This window comes from Accipiter gentilis, chromosome 16, assembly GCF_929443795.1.
Source record: "Accipiter gentilis chromosome 16, bAccGen1.1, whole genome shotgun sequence".
NCBI lineage: Eukaryota > Metazoa > Chordata > Aves > Accipitriformes > Accipitridae > Astur > Astur gentilis.
Window position 1 is genome coordinate 25,765,709 of NC_064895.1, and position 19,689 is coordinate 25,785,397.

The 19,689-nt window shown below is 41.5% G+C and overlaps 1 protein-coding gene across 1 annotated transcript; it reads right to left on the reverse strand.

Annotated features, from left to right (window-relative positions):
* Positions 1-2,410: 2,410 nt before the first annotated feature.
* RHAG (Rh associated glycoprotein) lies at positions 2,411-19,356 on the reverse strand. Its single transcript, XM_049819022.1, has 10 exons — positions 19,142-19,356; positions 12,421-12,604; positions 10,962-11,112; positions 10,618-10,765; positions 9,816-9,982; positions 8,795-8,932; positions 7,886-8,007; positions 7,154-7,239; positions 6,454-6,527; positions 2,411-4,706 (listed from the first exon to the last, which is right to left on the reverse strand). The coding sequence occupies exons 1-10, from the start codon at positions 19,251-19,253 to the stop codon at positions 4,629-4,631; spliced, it is 1,260 nt and encodes a 419-aa protein (XP_049674979.1). The 5' UTR covers positions 19,254-19,356; the 3' UTR covers positions 2,411-4,628.
* Positions 19,357-19,689: the final 333 nt, after the last annotated feature.

Below are 19,689 nucleotides of genomic sequence, written 5' to 3' on the forward strand. Positions count from 1 at the left end.
AAAGAAGCGAAAGCTTGCCTAGAGCGGCTCCTGAAAGAGGAAGCGATAGAGCGCCCGGGGGACATATTGTCTCCTGAGTGCTGGCCGAAATGCACCGCGGCTTTAGCGGAACGGGCTATGGCGACGCAGCATGGTCCGGAGTTAAAGACGTGGGGGCGGATTAGGGCGATTTTCAGGAAAGTGCGGGAGGAGGGCTTAACATGGAAGGAAGCAAAGAGATTGATGCACGCGCAGGCGGAGCGGGGCGTGCAGGCGGATGGGGGGGCACGGACAGAAGGGCTGACGGAGGTAGCGGAGCAGACGCCTCTGGTGCTCCCAGTGCAGCCGTCGGCACCGGCCGAACCACCGGGATACCCTTGGGAGGAGTTTGAACGGGAGCGTGAACGGGCGAGAGAGGAGGAGCGGGAGAAAGAGCGACAGTTAATTCAGGAGGCAGAGGAACCCGTGGCTGAGCAAAGGAGACGGGAGAAGGAGAGGCAGAGACTAGAGGAGGCGGAGAGGGCTGTGATGGAGGGATCAGAAAAGGAGCAGGTAGAGGAGGGAGCGGTTCCCCTGTATGATCCGGAGGATTGGGTGCCGGGACGTGTTTTGCGAACCGCGCCACAAGCTCACCCTAAGATGGCGCCGACATCCGCCTTCTCCCCGGATGTCTCTCCGGAGGTCGGGAGAGGCGGAGCACGGCCAAAGGAAGGAGGAAGGAAAGTCAGGACACCCCCTCTTACGCGCGTAGCGGAAGAGGAAGAGAGTGGTCCGGACTCAATCGAGGGGTCGGCTCAACGGTTAGAGGAGGCGTGGCAACTGGTGGGCGGACACCGCTGTCGTCCGCCGCACGCAGCGATAAAACAAAAGGCTATCTCCGACTGTAAGGCGCAGTCGGCAGCAGCCAGTGAAACGGCAACGCCTATGTCTTTAATACCTGTGTCCGACCCAGCTACAGATCCGCTGCAGATGTTGCAGCGAGTAGTAGAGGAGATACAGGAGCAGGTGAAGCAACAGCGGCAGCTGCTACAAGCAGCTGGGGAACAGAAAGGAGTTCCCGATTCACCGAAGATCACGTTGCCAGACTGGAAAATTGTAGCAAAGGAATGTGTTATGGACGGCATACGTTTTGAAGGACCCCCTTTAGTTTGCCCAGTCCGAGCTGGTCCAGGTGGTGTGGGGGTGGAGTGGTCTCCGTTAGATAGCAAGCTTTTGCAACAAGTGAAGAAGACCGTGGATGAATACGGCTTAGGACATCCCATGACAGGCTCTCTGTTAGACGTGGTTTTTTTTTTCAGGTTCACTGACTCCCTGGGATTCGCGACAGTTTTGCAGTATGATTTTGACTCCCATTTTTTTTTGATTTAGAAGGAAGCTTGGACAAACAGATTACAAGCAGCACTAGTTGAGACCCAACAGGAAAGTGGGAAGGAGGGTGGCGCTTGGTGACACAGGGAAGAGGGTATGCTGCAGTACAATCATCAGAGCACCCAGACTCACGTGTGCGCTGGGTGCCGTCACGGTGGTTGAAACCAGACCTCAGTCAATAACGATTTGTTGTGAGTTATTTTGCAGGATGCCGTTCAGAAGATCATCTGAGTACCTGCACTGTGGTCGTTGTGACCCTTGGGTGCTTGTCAAGTATGACCGCTGTGGACAACAACTCTGGAGACGCACCAGCCGAACATCAAAATGGTGTGACCGATGTTTTGAACACCGCAGATCCACTTTACAGCAACCGCTGTGTGTACCCCATAAGCAGGGGACTATGATATGCTTTTAGACAAAGCCAATCAATTACAGGAGGCAGGTGACAGTGGCTTGACAATCTCCTCTCGTCGACCTGGCAATGGCTCCTGTCTTTGATTGACTGAAAAACGTTGACCCTATTTGGAATCCTTTTGGTGGTGGTTATTATGGTTTGTTGTGGGATACCAGCACTGACTGTTTGCGTGCGGAAACTCTTTATACAGAGTGCGGGTACCCACCAGTACACGAATTACTATGAGGTGGTGGGATCACTTATGCCTGTAACGCCAGTTTGTACCGTCGGTCATCCGCCATAGTGAGGGGGGAATTGTAGGGATTGGCGCTCGGAAGATCTCGCGATGTACGGAAAGAGAAGGGTTAAGGGAGGCGGGATGACCGACAGGCAGTATATAAGGGCGTGACGCAGTTGAATAAACGCCATTTGCAGCATCCTCATATTGGTGTCAGTGCTCTGTGGCCCAGGGTATGGTGGACCCTGTGCCGAGTCCCACGGGGTGATCAGACGAATGTCTACAGCGGCAATGGCACATTGTTGCCTCATGTTCAACTTGGTGCCCACCAGGACCCCCAGGTCTTGTTCTGTCAAGCTGCTTTCCACGTGGGTGGCCCCCAGCATGCCCTGGTGCCTGAGGTTGTTCCTCCCAGGAGCAGGACTTTGGACTTCATGAGGTTCCTGTCAGTCCATTTCTCCAGCCTATTGAGGTGCCTCTAGGTGGTGGCACAACCTTCTGGTTTATCAGCCACCCCTCCCAGTTTGGTGTCATCAGCAAAAGTGCTGAGGGTACGCTCTGCCCCATCATCTAGATCATTAATGAAGACATTAAACAGGACTGGACCCAGTACTGACCCCTGGGGTACCCCACTAGTTACTGGCCTTCACATCACCAGCCTCTGGGCTTGGCTTTTCAGCAAGTTTTCAATCCACCTCACTGTCTGTTCATCCAGAACTAAAGGTAAGTATTGAGGACATCATTCTGAAAGATTTACTCACAGTCAGTGGTACTTCCTCCCTCAGGTATTCCTTTGTGGTCAACACTCACAATCAGTGAAATAATTACCTTACAGCTGTAGGTCAATGAAACACCCTTTGAATCCCCCAGTAGGATTTTCAGGGCTGAACTTTATGTATTGAGGATAAGATTTTTACAGTCTGTCTACATATGGAATCTTTTTCAAGTACTTCAATACTTCGTGCTTGTAAATTATGCACAAAATACTTCTAAAATGTTTACATATGCAGTATTTACATTGTTAAATGCCTTCTCAGTTTTTACAAAAATGATTGTGTGAAAGCTTTGAAAGGACAAAAGATGTCTTCTAGCCAACATGGTAGAAAAGAGTCAGTCGTTGCACATCTGCAAAACAGCATATCTGGACTAAAGTGTGTTACAACAAATGTATTTTCATTCATAGATAGAAATCTGACATATATAGCAGTATACAGCCGATATAACATATGGAACAGCCCTGCCTAGTATATTTCTAAAGTTTTTCAAGGAAAAATACATCAGCAGAACCGAAAATATCTGTGCTATTTTATATGAGAAGAGTTTTCCCCTTAAATCTGATAAGTAAGACTGGAAATAAGATGCTAATATAAAAAAGTCTTGAGAGTTCATCCATGGTAGCTTGTCCTTCTGAGACATCAGTAGTAGTTTCTGTGTCTGAATAATGCCTAGAGGCACTGTGATCCTTCTGTTAGATTTTCATCTCCCATCCATTGCCTCCCAGTGGAATATCCCATGTAGGTAGGAACAAATGTGTGACTCTGCTTCCAGCTACCGCCATCTCATAGAATTCCTTCAGATACCTCGATTTTTGTATCTCTTAAATGAGCACGCATTATCATCACTTCTCGGGTGGAGTTAATTTATCTTAATTTAGCCTCAAATTTCTTCTTTCTGCTTTATCTTGTTTTAGGAGGCAGTGACTTCAAAGGTAGCGACTCACCACACAGAAGTTCTCCACTGAGTCTTCTGTAGGTTGAACATAGTTGCTTTCCAATCAGTTCCTAATAACTGACGTTTTTTCTTGGAGCTAGCATTTAGTTCGGTTTATATCTATTGGCATTAACGGTGCTACTATCCACTTATTACTGTTGGACCTAATAAGACATATTATGTAATTACCTGGTTTCATAACTCCTGCTCAATTCCCGTATTGTGTCCTTGAAACAGTCTAAATAAATCTATGCCAATAATGATATTTTTCACCATTTCACTTTCTTCTCCCTTTCAATAAAGATATTAACAAAGAATCTTGATACTCATCTTGCCACTTAGTATACCTCATCAATCACTATATTCTGTGCTTTGCCATGAAAATGATTTTAACATTTTGTTTCCTGTCATAACCAGTCTTCAAAATACAGCACATTTTCTTCCCCATCCAAAAATAGGACAACATACTTTCTTAAAAAGTTAATCTGAGATGCTCTGGTGATAAGCTTGTTAGAATCCAAATAAACGACATCAATCAATTTCTTCTTGATTACCCTTATGCAGTTGAAGGGTGTGATTCTAACTCAGAAATCTTGCAGTTAAATATGGTATCCTGTAATAGGCTTGAAACACAAAGGTTGCTCAATGGCTATATTGACTCAGCGATGAGAAAGGTAAAATACGGATAATTTTGTAGAACAGTTTGGGATGGGTTTTTCTGATGAACAAATATATTGGAAGGGTCTAATTAATTCACTTGAGCTCAGCATAGTGACTAGGTATTCTAAAATCAAGCTTGTTTTATATTACAAAAATATAGCTATCTACCACCCCTTCTTGAAAACCTAATGTGATTAGGACAATACTCGGATGTGTTTTTTTAGCATTAGAGACTGAAAAGAGCATCATCAGGACAAATATTACAGATGAATTCTTTTTCTACATTGTGGCTTCAAATCTGCTGGGCCCATCATAGTTGTTAGCGTGAATTTCATGTAGTTTCTCCTCTTCTGGAACCTGCCATGAAAATCAGAAAAGAGTTCAGTTGATGAGATATAGACTTCCTTTTTCCACAAAAGGAGACTAAAGTGCACTGAGAATGTAATTCTGTTTGTAGATATCATGTGTCTTTTTACTGACATTGACCCAGCCTGACATGAAGCACCAGTTGTGAATTCTAAGGGATGAATTCAGGGTTTTCTTAATAGAAGAATATCATAACACTGATGTTAGCTACAAGAGTGAAAAACTAATATCTGAGATTTTCAAAGAGCTCTAAAGAAACAAGGTGACCATCTCTAATGAAATGTAAATGATGTTGTATACCAAATATCAATGACCCTTCCCATTACCTGATAAAGCTCACTCAAAATAGAATATTTCTGAGCGGTTCTTCTGGTTCTACAGGACTTTCAATTGAACAGGGTTGTATTGTTATCACTGGTCAACACAGGCTGTGAATTCTTCTGCCACACTTCAAAACTTTTATTTTACTGACATTTTTTATCATTTACGTATGACAGCCTATTTCAGGTCTTGCCAAAAACCGGTGCTTTGACTTTCCCGAAGTCAAACAGTGAATGACTTGCAGAGCTGTCATTAAAAGTGTTTTTTTATGATTGCTATTGCTACAGCTGATCTTTTGGCTCAAAAGTGCCCCTTTGACTGCAACTTTCTCTCACCAAAAGCTAAATTGTATGGTTCATACTGGCATTTAATTCATTAAAAAACTAATAAAATCTCCTTTGGGGTTCACAACAATTTATTTACAAGGAATGTATATCATGTATTTCTTCTTGTCTTGCCTTCTTTAGTTTGTCCTGGCATAAAGGATAAAATTCAGATTGTCTAAATTAAGAATCTGTCATCAGTCTCTAATGAAGGGAGATGCAGAAAGTCTACAAACAGTACAGGGAGCTTCTTAAGTTAGCGAAGAGGAAAAGTATGTCTGAGTTTCTGCTCTGCACTTGACTGCAGGCATCCAACTCAGAGATGTGTGAGGGACTAAACTGATCAAATCTAGGTCTCTACATTACAGAGCTCTTTGTTTGGCATAGGCAATGAAAGGTCTTTCATTATCAGTGGGGAATATAAAGACTTTCAAGGTTTTCATTCATGCAACCTAACATAGATCTGGAAGGATTCAAATGAACTGCAATCTAGAGCCAGTTCTTCATTGAGCACAAAGGGAGCTTGGCAGGGCTATTTCAGATGTACTCATTTCTCTGCCCCATTTTTTGTGTTTTCATGCCTAAAACATTAGTGCCATGAGGCCCATCTTCTTCTGATAACCTCAGTGGTCAGATCATTCAACCAAGATGCAGAAGAGCTTCTGCTCAGCCTAAGGGAGACTCACCCTACAAATACTGATGAAGTGCTCTACATTTCATTCAGTATGAAATTCTAGATGACACTAGAAAAGTAGCGACATTTAGCCAAAAATGCAAATATCATGTGTCTGAACTACAAGAAGGAAGAGGATACCTGACACAGCGAGCACTTAGAAGAGACATAAAGAGCTCCACTGAGGTCTCAATTTATTGGCTCTATTTCTGCTTTTCAAGGTTAGTCCAATGTAAATGGCATACTAGCTAGCAAGTCCAAAAAAGATCCTGAAGATGGCCTTGATAAATTCACAGCCTGAGGCAGAGCAATATTTTTGAAAGGTGACTCATGTGTGCAAACCACAGACCCCAGGAGAACAGGACTGCAATGTGCTGTACATCTTTGAACATAATGAAAATAAAGGAAGGTTGTATCTTACCTCCCAATAAACAGAGTCATCAAAGCAGTTCTGGTCAGGTGCTTGTCCCAGGAAGGGCAGCTTTAGAATACCACCTGCAGGAAAAACAGCATCAGAGGTTAGAAAATGGACAAAATGCCCAAATAAGTGTTCCTCAGATGTGCCCTGCGGAGTCATCTAAGTTTTCTGACTCATTTCCCAGTCTACGGAAATGCCCAACCATCTTGGGACTTCAGGTCTCTCATTGTGAGAGGTGCAGGTTTCTTCATGTTGACATGAATAAAGGCTTGGTTTTAATTGCTCAAACCTTTCCCAGGTTTCAGACTGGAATTTTCTATTTCAGCCTGATTTTTTGTTTGGAAAGTATCCATAATCACATGGAAACATGTGACACCTAAATGAATATGTCTTAATCTCAAACTAGTTTCTGTTCAGAGTTTTAAGTGTCTGAATCTGGAGAAGAATTCCATTCAGAACATCTTACTATTCCTATATATACAACCCCGTATCTTTGAAGCGTGTATTCAATAAGGTATTGAGACTGAATTTGAAGACAAAATTGTTGGAAAACTGCTTTTTTATATTTAAGTTTCTGCCATCACGCATTATTTCTATTTTTCTATTTTGTATTATTCACATGAAATTGTTGATATGCTGAAGTTCTCCATGGGCAAACCTCTAAATTCACATATATTTCAGTTGCTCTATGCATCATACTGACCTGTCAAGGCTCCGCCAACCAGTGCAATTCCGATTGTGCTGCCCAGGGCAGCAGCCTGCATGCCAGGAGTAAAGGTGTCACCTTGCCTGAAAAGGGCAGAAAAACAAACCATTCGCAATTAAAAAAATGTTACACTTTGAGACTGATAAGTGGTCTTACAACATTGTATTTACTGTCTTCTGGACAAGATGGCTCACAGGAAAACATCCTGCCATTGCTGTGTACAAGACAGAAATCATTATTTTATTCTGGGGATTTTTTGGACTACAGATGAAAACAAGTTCTTTGAAAGGACTATTAGTGTCTTGTAAGCCTTTAGGGAATGCTCCCCTTTATCAAAAAGACCAGCATTTCATCTTCTTGGAGTTGTTTCAGATAAAGAAATAGTGCATTTTGCCAATTTTCTTGGAAATCTACTCTTACGAGCAGTGTAATTGTAGAATTGTAATAAAGATTCTTCTACATTTGAATGGTTCTGTATGCTGTTTTGTATGATGTTTTTAATTTATTTATTTTTTACTTGAGCTTTTAATTTGGAACAAGATTGGCATATAAACAGTATGTTAAAGGCAGGATACCAAGAAGAGTCCTATTTAAACCAGAACATGATGTCTGACATCAAACCAAAGATGCATTTTCTGAAAAAAAATAATCATAATTAGATCCAAGGAAGGTGGAAAATTAGGATAGATCTTCAAAAATCAAGAAGATCCTTTCTCTCTTCTAACTCACCTAGCTTCGTCTTTTACCGCAGTTACTATGATGCCAGCGATACCTCCCAGTATTCCAGGTAAACCATGTAAATTATGAACTCCACAAGTATCTTGAATGTTCAGCTTGGATGCCAAGAAAGGCTGAAATGAGGGGAAATATGAAGTTTATAGTCAGTTTATTGTCTTCCATTATCTATAGAATGATATGCAAAAGAAAGTAGTGCAGAAGTACAAGAAACAATTTAACTTATTTGATGTACAGAAAGCTTAGCTATAAAACCTTCTATCTTTCCCTTCACGGTGAAATTGTTTCTATGCAGAGAAGACCAAGTATGTATGTATAATGGTACAAATGTCCAAGCCACCACGATAAATATAATGGTACAAAAGATATGATATTTCTAAGCTTTTCAGCAACTGCAGCAAAGGTTGAAAGAGGTGGCTAACACATACACACCTGTTCTGAGTCTGCTAGTCAGGTATTTTCTTCCAGAATGTTTCTCCATCAGGAAATTACAGTTTAAACAGTTTTACTCAGAATATTTTGTCTCTACAATTTGCACATGAAACAATTCCATTTTATACTTTGAAAGTATTTTTTGATTACAGATCTATTTAGAAATTTCAAAAGAGTAAAATGTAATTGGTCCTATTTCACTGAAACATGGGTTTGGAGCAAAATTCTGGCAGCCTCTTGAACAGAAATCCCAACGTTAATGAATTTTAATATGTTCATGATCCTCCTGTCTTTCTAGCTAGTTGAGGGCCTGAAGTTAGCTCATAAGCATATATTTAAATCACAGGGATTTAAAAATAACTTTAGCTAGAGCTTACTCTCTATACCGTATCAGCCTAAAACTCCCTTTCTAGCAAACAAAGGGAGCTCCAGTAAAGCCAGTGAAGCAAGAGGTGGGTCCTCAATACTTACAGTCAGGAAGTGGAACCCAAGGACAGAGATGATTCCAGCCATGCTCCCAATGCACATGGCAACAAAAGGGTGGATGGGCATGTCAGCACAGGTACCCACTGCCACTCCTCCTGCCAGGGTGGCATTTTGAATGAGAACCTGCAAAGAGTGTACAGAGGTGGAGATGAGATATGTGGAACAGAGGCTTGTTTCAGGGCTGAGTGGCTTTGAAGGCTTTTTTTGCACACAGAAGTTTACCTTTTCTTCAGGTGGGATTTTTCCAAAGAAGAATGAACAGGAATTTAAAACAGGGTTCCCTGTTACATGTTCAGAGTGTTGGTTCAAAGCTGCTCTAAGCCAGTTTAACTCGGGCCAGGTTAATGACGTTCAACTTTTGCAAAGTCACTAAAACTCATCTGATCTCTCGAGGAGCCAGGCTGAGCCAGTGAGAACTGCCTCCTCCAACAACAACAAATTCTGCAAGCTCATTGAACTGTGCCTGCTCACGCTGGGCTTAGATAAACACTGCAACTACTGGAAAGAAGTGGGTGAAAACATAGGGCTGGATTTTAGGGCAAGGAGATGAAAGTTGGCAGCCCCAACCTAGTTTGGCTTTGCCTGTTGTGCAGCTGCACTGTGAGATGGCCAGGGAACAGGTTGTTGCCTTCAGAGACCTATTTTGGCTATTGCAACACTGTTAACTCACATAGGATCTTCTTTGGAGCAAGACCCAAAAGTCCACCTGAACGTTGGACTGATGTCTCTATGGCCCAGCGGGTTCCACGGACAAAAGAGAACAAGGGAGCAGGACCATCACTCTGCAGATGGAGTGGTCTCACTGAGGAATCACCACATCACTAAAGCAGGGTGGGTTGCCTCAGGGCTCAATCTTACTTTATAGCTTCTAGAAGCATAATAGCTCTAATTTTGCCCACAGTATGACCAAAGGCTCCAGATAGCTCATGGACATTGGGAATCTGCCTAATCGTCCTTGTTATAGACGGGTGACTCGATTTAACAGGGGTTGCGATGTGATTCTTACCATACTGAATTTGCCTCTTTGATCCACCAGGCTGGAGAGGGCAAATGTTACCACAGTACACGCAGCCAAGGAATAGTAAGTGTTGACAATTGCTGTAAGCTGGTAAATTGGTTCAGGTGCAATGGCAGAGTTAAAACTGGGCCAAAAAAGCCAAAGGAACAGGGTACCTGGATGAATATAAGCCGAAACGAAACAAAGACTATTCAGTCACAAGGGGTATTTCAATGTGAAAGATCCAACACAAGAGAACTAGCTACGAGAAATGAGGAAGATGGTGAGTAAGAACCCCTTGTCATGCCCCACTCGCTGCCAGAGCTCACCACCACTGTGAAAACCATACCATAATAGGATGCATTAACAAGACAGTTCACATGCAAATCCTTTATCATCTATTGATATAACTGATAGTTTTAGCTGGCAAATTGATCTATGAATAGCTCTGGAGGACAAACAGATGTATGGCTGCTAACATTCATTAGCGGGACAGGAACAGATCAATACTTCTAATTATGACCAATTTCTATGCAAATGCTGCTTATAAGAGAAGATTTAACAAAAAGAGAGTCACCACTAAAACAAAGTGAAAATGCATCTTTAATTTCATCTCTCCTTTTTTTTAACCAAGGAAAAACTGTACAAGTATGTGTGCCACTGAAAACTTTGCATGCATCAGACAAAAAAAGAATATGGCTCTAGGAGTGTACTTAAGAAAATGGATGCAGCGTAATAATAAGCAATCATTAAAACATTGGGATGAAAAAGGGATGAACGACTGATTAGCACTCACTATTACTTCACTTACCAATCATGGCAAATATGTCCGAATGATAGGTAGATTCTTCATTTTCATGTTTGTTTTTCAAACCAGGACGATACAATACTAGGGTTACTGCCAAACCAAAATAAGCTCCAAAAGCATGAATAGTCATTGAGGCTCCAACATCTGTGGCCTGTAATAGTGACCCAGAATAATGCCACAGGTTTTATACAGCATGAAGATGAGGATTTGGTGGAAGAGAAGTCTGGATGACTTTAATGGTTTATTTTCTATGGTAGAAACTAGAACCTAGTATATGTAGACTGGAAGTATTACAAAGTGAAAGCATTTGTTATAAACAGAAAACAGTTATTGCTAAATAGTTGTACCTGAAGTATTTCTGTAACTAGATATTCATTTCCTGCAAAGATTGTGACCTCCACAACTGTCAAGATCAGCATCTGAAGAGGACTTGTTTTCCCCAGGACTGCTCCAAATGAAATCAAGGCAGCTGCTGTACTGAAGTCTGCATTTATCATGCTGAAGTTAAGAAAATGAATAAAACCAAACCAAACCAAACCAAAAAACAAAAACAAAAACAAAACAACAACAACAACAACAACAACAACAACAAAAAACACAGGAAAAAAGAAAATCAGTTTAAAGAGACCTGAAATAAGGCTGTAATATCAAACCTGTCTTACCATTAAAATGATAGAGCTTTAACTCTTCAGATACAGAATTATCAAGATCATCTTTGTGGTTGAAAATTAAATCAAACCTTTCCAGATGGGTTTTGTAGGGATGTTACCAGCTACTGAGGAAAAAGTGTGGGAAGGTTACCTCCTTCTTATACCATATATGTGCTTAGCTGGTTGAAATTATAGTAAAAAGTCAGATGAGATGTGTGGTGCGGATATGCAGGGATATTTCCAGCTCTGACTGTCCTTTGAACTCCAAAGATGACAGGGAGCTCTTAGCTTTGGTCAGATGGTTCATCTCGTTCCAAAAGCCTTGCTTGCCTTTCTATCGGTGTGCATCATGTTCACACTAGCTGTCAGGAAGGACCAGTGTTAACAGGTTATGGGGAATGGCAAAGATAAATAAAACCGCAGATTGGTCAAAAACTTGCAGCACTAACTTATGGGTCCCTCTGCAAAATGCCTGTCTGTAAGCATTAAGGAACTACTTACATTATTTCTGCTTGTCCCTCAGTAACATTTGGATGGTGTCCCTTTCAAAATTGCCTACAAGTTTTCTCAGAAAATGGAACTGCGGATGTGGAAAATATTCTGAGACCTTGGTAGAAGCAGGACAGATGAATGGGAGGGGGATTAAAAGTATCTAGAGACATTGCTCTTGAGGTCTCTTATTCTATGATTGGGGTCCAAAACCTACTGCAGTATGGTGCTCATGCAGATCATTCCTTGAGAAGCAGGAGAAAACCTCATGAATGGACAAACATACTGTTCCAGCCTTTCTTCTGTGACCCCATGTGTCATGGAAGGACAGATCCTTTCATGCCTGCTGGATGCAGGAGGTGCTGTGCTACTGCTGGAGGTCTTCCAGCTTCCACAGCTCCAGAGATCCAGAGCAGAGTCTCTCCATCACCTATGGTGCACGTGTAACATAGCACCTCAATTTCATCCCACCCTTTGGTTCCCTTGGCTCAGGGCACAAGATGTTGCCCATTTAGAGGTGAAAGGCAGAGGAATGTTGAGAGGTGGACAGTAAGGTTCAATCAAATTTCAGAGAACTTACAAGTCTGATCCCACAGATGTGGTGGTTTACGGCTTCTCCTGAGATCTTAAGGGATAGAAATGTCAGTTTTGGTAAATTCACAGGTACCTTTTGATATCAACAGAAATTTTCTCTCCCTTTGTGTGCAAGAATCCTTGAATCAGGGTTCCCCACTGGAGACCGAGGGCAGCAATGAGCATGTTGATACCAACACTGCTGAATCCATATTTCTTCAGAAAGGTCATCAGGAAACCAAATCCAACAAATATCATCACATGGACATCCTGAAAGACTGAAGGGAAAACATGTCTGTGTAGTGACTATGAAGGGAGGAAAGCTAGGGGCAAATGAGGATTTAACAGAAGAGTTCCAAACTCATGTCATCAATCTGATCCATCCTTCCCCACTTTGACCAGTCTACCAGTTGAAGACTGAGTCTCTGGAAAATGCAAGACCCAATTATTGATTTTATTCCTTGCTATATCATTATGGAAATAACTCTAGGTCTCTATACTAGGAAATTTAATGGGTGCGGAATGGTTCTTTGCATGTGAAGCTACCTGCAACATCACAGCTTCATGTCCTTACAGAAAAGTTCTCTTCCCCCTCAAATAAAGGTTGTCACATCCAGCGTGTTCTAGCTCACTCCAAAATTGTACATGGGATTTTTTTGATAGAATGCTAGTTGGCCCAGTGAAAGGTACACTTGTGATCCCTAAAAATTACTGTACAAGAGATTGATTTCTTTACCTGTGTAAAAGAAAATGATATTTAAGGTAATGTCTAAACTAGTAAATTAACATTGCTAATCAGCATATACTTAGCCATCCTTTAAACATTCTTTTTATTTTTTTTCAAACATGAATTTTATTAAAATATGGTTAGTTCTTTTTCTACTTTGTTTGAAGTTCTTTTAATTTCCTTTTTTAGGCTTTTTAATACAAGCTGAGTTTATCATCATAACATGGATATTTTATATTTTAAAATATTTTGTTACTCTGAGGTGTTTTATGTAGTTTAATTGACTCTACACCAAACAGGTTTGAGTCCTGTAATTAAAGCTTTTTCTCTGATTTTATTGTTAGTAAGAACCTCAGTATAGATAAACTATTTATTTTCATTTCTACTTCATTGCTTCTTGCATGAAAATACATGGGAAAAGCTTGAGACATTGACCTGGTTAGTATAATATTTGGCTTGAAGTTACATTTCCCAGAAACACACTTTCTGCATTCCTACTTTTTGCTATATGCATTACCATGTTTAGCCAAGAGAGGGCCCAAAAGTATAAGCTGCTGGAGATTCCTAATAAAGTCTTTTATATTTGCACTGTCACATTCCAGCCCTGACCTAGCACTGAAATACATACACGCATGTAGTAAGACCCTTTACATCGGGCTACATGCATCTAAGAAACAGCATAGAAATGCAGGTGGCTCGGAGACATCCCCAATTCTTCTGCTGCCTCTTTAGGCTGGACATTTTCACATTTATTTCCCGACTTCGGTAATGACCAGTGATGGGATTTCTGAGGCCCCTGCAGTCCTTTGGAAGCTACCTGTTTTCCTCCATGTTACTCAGTTTCTAGAACTATTATCCAAACTCCTGTGTTGTGCTTACTAGTTATTTTAAAAGATACATAGTCAACTTAACTTCCTCATTTGGGCTTCTGCCTTTGATATACTTGCATATTTTGCATTGCAGTGCTGTGTGAAAGTAACTGTCTTGCTTAGAGCTCGACATATTCCCTTGCTTCAGAGGACCTGGCAAGACATGAAAAAGATATGTCTGGGGACAACACAAACCGTGCTAATACAACCCTCCTGATCCTACCAGCAGCAAAGTCTGTAGTGTTTTAGTAGATGCAGAACCCAAACCACAGCTTAATTGGCCCAAATTCCGGAGTCGGGGGGGGGGGGGGGGGGGGGCGTGTTTAGGAAAAGGATATTAAAATCCAAGATCATTTGGCAGGTCCATCTGTCTGTGCATCCTCCCAGCTTGCAGCAGCCTGTGCCGCAGGAACACAGAGCTGTGCCTTCATACCTGGCTTGGCTGGTGGTGGTGGATTGCACATCTAGAGCAAGTCTCCTTCAAATGTCTTGGAAAACATGTAGCAGTGGTTAGGGCCGGTAGGAATGAGAATGGAGAGCCTTCCCAGCATTCCTCTAACACCACCCTGATGATCTCAGATACAGGTGATCACCCACCTTTTTTTTTAAAGTGGAACAAAAATATGAGACAGCTCTTCTCAAGTAAGGGAAGGAGTAACACAAGATGTCTTTCCTTCTTTTTTTGAGAATAAATGGAAACTGGATGCTGAACAAGCCTTTTTCTCCCCTTTTAAAAATAATTTTCTGTGAGTGACCATTCACCCAGTAGCCTGTGGGATCAGCACCTTTGTGTTTGAGAAGTAGCCCAGGTTATGTGTCTGACTCTTGTATAACCACTTTATTAAAAATTTGTTAATGTTACCAAAAAAATACAGAACTTGAGGGCAAATCCATAAAAGCTGCACAGCAACATCTACAAAAGTAGCCTTTTTGTTTGACTTTGGCAGAAGAAAATGGAAATTTATTTAATAAATGCTTAGCATGACAAGTCAAAGTGACATACGACTTCAACAGTTTTCAGTTTATATTACATTTGAGTTTCATGCACAAAATGAGGGGTATGTTTGAAAATGACCTACTTCTGTTCTTTTTATTATTTAATCAGCCTATGCCCTGAACTTTCCAATAAAGTTTTAGTTTTGCCCATTCAGGCTAGTCAGCTCCAGGTAACAACATTTTTCCAGTCTCTCAGAGGAGATTATGGTCTGTTAGTATTCAGCATATTACCTGCTCTTGTTTGCAATCTCCTGGTTAAATCATTGCAGACAAAGCAAGTAAATTGTTCTCATCAGAACAATCCCTTTGATGTATACAACATCCCAGTAACGTCTAGGTTAGTAAAAGATCCTTTACTGCTTAAGTAACCTGACTCTATCTGTAAGCAACAGAACAGGTTTGAAAAACACGTTGATGACTTAGGAATTTAATTCTCAGTGCCCATCAATGGGGCTTCTGCATGCTCAGGTCTCTTTTGAAAAGTGCTTTTAGAAATCTTACCCCAGCCTGAAGATTAAAAGCAATTCTGTTTGAAACAAGCAGCTGGTTGGCATGTAATCCTGGGTCCTCCAGAGGGTTAGCCAGGATTCATATAAATGTTTTAAAGCTGTCTGGACTTATTCACAAAAAAAGATTAAGAGTCCTGGTTAAAACTAGGTGAATTCATGGGTGTTGAGGACAAATCTCAACTAGTCTAGCCTATACCTTGTGCTTTAACTGCCTCTTACGCATCCTTTTAAAGAAGAGTAGGTCTGGAATGATTTAAAATGATGGAGAAACCAGCATGATTTGAAATAAACTGTTTTAGTAACTAGTTGTGTTTAACAAAACGTAGTACCTCTGTCTGTGAGACAGGAAAATAAAGATTGGGAAAAATGCTCCAGCAGATCCTGAACAAAACCACTGTATGTGATTCTGCAAGGCTGCCCAAGACCAACAGATTAGTTCCACTGCCAGGTTTCCACATGGTGGTCAGTCTCAACACAAAGATGCTTGTGGCATCTGGGTTTATACTAAAACTGTGATTTTGCTCTGCCTAAAGGAGTAAACCGTAGAACCCTGAACAAAAAGGGCACGTAAGTTTTCCTAAGCCATGAGTTATGGATCAACCACAGTATATTACATACAGGGTACCAGTACTAAAGAAATCCTCCAGGAGTGCTTGCAAAACCATCACACACCTTTGTCCTCCCATTCACGTGGCACGGCACACGTGAAGTTGTCCATCAACTTCACCATGCCTGTACTTGCATCCACCAGAAATAGATGCAATGCAAAGCTATGCTTTGGGAATGATCTCAGCTCAGGCCCCCCCTTACCTGAGTACAAAACTATGGTAATCCTCAATTATTATTTTCATCTTTCTTCCATCCAAAAATACTGAAACAGCTTCGATTCATTGTGCTGAGGTATTTAAGGCATATAAAAGCAGGCCCTACACTGCATTTCTGAGAATAGAAATTGTCCCCTGCATGAAACAACTAAACCTGTGAGGTGGGTTAGCATCCCTGGCGACAGCACGGGAAGCAGTTTGAACCCATCATTTTGTGAACTCAGGGGAAATCCCCGCTCAGGATATGTCCTAAACCATCTAAACAACCATAGCATTAACTTTCTGCCGGGTCTTCAGGCAAACTGTGCTCTCGTATGCACTTTGTAGACAGGAAAGTTTGAGAGGAAGAGGGCCTAAAAGTGAAAATACAGGTATTAGGAAACCCTGCTTTTATTCCACTTTGTTATTGTGAATGAGATCCACCAACTCGTAGGTCAGCATCTAAAAGTCCAACATTACATCTGCGGCATTTGCTTAGTTTATGTCTCTACTGGTAAACTGAACAGCCTAACCAAAAGGCGAATGGCACAGGCTGACACATCTGTAGAGTTACATGCTCTTCTCTCCCAAACACTGTTCACACCTGTACTACTTATGAAGTAGTCCCTTATCTAAGCTATGCCTAAAGCCACATGGAAGAGGACATCAAGGTGCTGGTTTGCATGAGCAAAAACCATGCCAGAAGCTTGCTAGCAGTCCAGTAGTGTGGATGGGGTGCAGGTATCACGTAGTCATACACTGTCTGTGCACGAAGGCATGGGAGACAGCAGGCAATTTCTCCCACATACTTTAGACACAGGAATTAGGGAAGAAATAACTATAGGTGATCCCTAACTGGATAGATTACATTTAAAGGCCTATCTTGTAGCGTTAGCATCTGGTGAGAAGAATTCTTTTCTCTATGATGTTGATGAGGTTCCTGCCCTCTCTCGGACACCTTTTTAAAACAGAGATATTAAATTAAAAAACAGGGCTCCACACAAGGGCTGGGAGAGGGTTTTGTTAAGTGCAAGAACAGTCTACCCCAGGAGCTCCCCAGAGGACACAGTACCCATGGTGATGTGTGTGGCACAGGCAATCTCTATCCAGAAGACTCGAGGTTTACTAAGAAATGCACCACAGTATTGTAAGGGGCCACTGAAGACTATTAAATTACTGGCATAAGCACGAGGATCCCATGCACCTTTCTTCATTTTCCTTGGTAAGGGCAACTCCAAGAAAATGCAGGTCAATTTAGTGCCAGAGCCAGCAGCTATGATATCCAGACTGGAGAAGGTCATTTTCTCTGGTTTTTCAGGGCAAAGAGACCTTAATCTGAGTCTGAAGGACCCATGTCCTAGACAACATCCTTCTAGCTTACCAAATTGTACAATGATGCCCAAAACACTATTGTTCTGTGGCTGTATCTGTTGTTGTTGTTGTGTTTTTTTGGGGTAGAGTCAGAGAAGAGGTAGGTGGACAGGGGTTTTAGGCCATAGCTATGTTAATAAAATAACAGTGCCAGAACAGAATTATCTGTGCTGTCAAATTATTTGTGTGGCTTCTGACATAGTTTTTACCTAGGCCGACTGTCACCTCATGGGTGACAGTGGACCAACGGTCATTCCCAATATAGTGTCTAGATAAGGCCACCTAATTTCGGAACTGGGATAGTTAAATATCATGGACATGACCAAGCTGTGTCTCAGAAAGAGAATGGGCTCTGGCATAGCCTAAGTTACTATCTCCCAGGGATACTGCTGCATCTCAGTGGGGTTAACCCAATTTTGAGTAATTTCCCCCTGATGTTCATCACCTGACTTGCATCTGGAGCTGAATAATGCCGTGCATTCACTGTTCTCTCAACTGGCCAATGCTCTGTGTGAGAATACTCAACACAAGACTACTAGGGAGTGAAGAGACCCTGAGATCACATTCCCCTGTAACAGTCACTGAAAGACCAGTCGGAATGAGACAAAAAGAGGGATACATTCAAAATTACATGGGTACAAGATAACAGGCAAGGAGTTCTGTACTGTTATGATCATCATTAAGAGGTTTGCAATCAGGGCTACAAGTTGTTAAGACATCAGAGCCAAGAAAACGAACAACAAACCTTCAATACGGCCATCAAGACACAGGCTGCTCCTCTGCAGACTTATTCTTCTATTTATTTACAACAGTCTGATCTTTGCATGAGGAGGAGGAGGAGGGTGGGAGAAGTAAGCAACTACTTCTCAGGCTAAAATCTTTCTCCCTAAACTTCATCAAGCATTTGCAGAACAACAGAACAACAGAAACGTTTACCAGCTGAACCATTGCTGTCTACAGCTGAGCCACTGCTTTGGAAAATAGGAAGGGGGTTATTCACCTTGTGACAAAAACTATTGCCCTTTATGGAGTCCAGTTTCTGCAAACGGATTTTGTAATGAAGATGAATATGCTTCCCAATTTCCATGGTCTCATAAGATAACTTTTTGAATCCTGGATAATAGTAATGAAATGTTCTGTTCATTTTCATTATTTGATGCAGTAATCAGGATAGAAGGTCCGTCAAGAAGCACTACCATCCATCTGAAAAATGCTAGAATTGTTCTAAGCAATTCATATTTCTCCAAGTTTTAACCTGCTGTGCAAACACTAGAACTATTTTCAGACCTCTTCCCTCCCAGAACACCTAACTTGTCAGCAGTTAGCTACTTTCAGAATTTTATATGTGCTCAACTTGAATTTGAAACTTTGAAGTCTGCTGCTTTTACACTTCAGAAAAAGTTTGTCTGCCCCAAACCATGCTTTTTTTTTTTTTTTTTTTCTAGCTATATCGGTAGGTCTCGCAAGTTATTCAGAAATTTTGCTTAGGATTAGTTTAAAGAAATTCTAACTTCTATAAATCTTAGATAGCAACACTTACCTGGGTATAAAGTTTCAAAGACAATATGGTCGTCATATTCCACAAATATCCCAAACAAAACAATGATGGACACTTCCAGAAGAAGAGCCAGGATCGAGAACTTGAACCTCATGTTGGTGTCAAGGGCTGAAGGTATTGCAGGAGAGCAGGCGGCTGTGAGAGCTTGATAAAGTATGCTTGCCTTCAGTGGAGCTGCCTAATTCAGTGGATCTGGGTGATATAGCAAAAAAAAAAAAGAAAAAAAAGAAACAGAGAGACAGGCGAACACACCGTCACACCCACTATGGGGGGGAAATGGGAAATAGTGTGGGTCTATTTAGCAATTTCTATTTCCCATGCTATTTCTGTGCATGAAATGCTGGCTTACTTTTTTTTTTTTTTTCAATTTGTAATGAAAACCAGCTCAGTTAGCCACAAATATCATTCTTCCTGTCTTATATTAAAAAGGAAGTAGGCTAAAAGAAAATCTCGCAGAGCCTGGTTTGCTGCACATAGTAAGGAGCACAGTGACAGTCAGTTGTGTTTCCTGTAGTCAATAATGTCTTGAA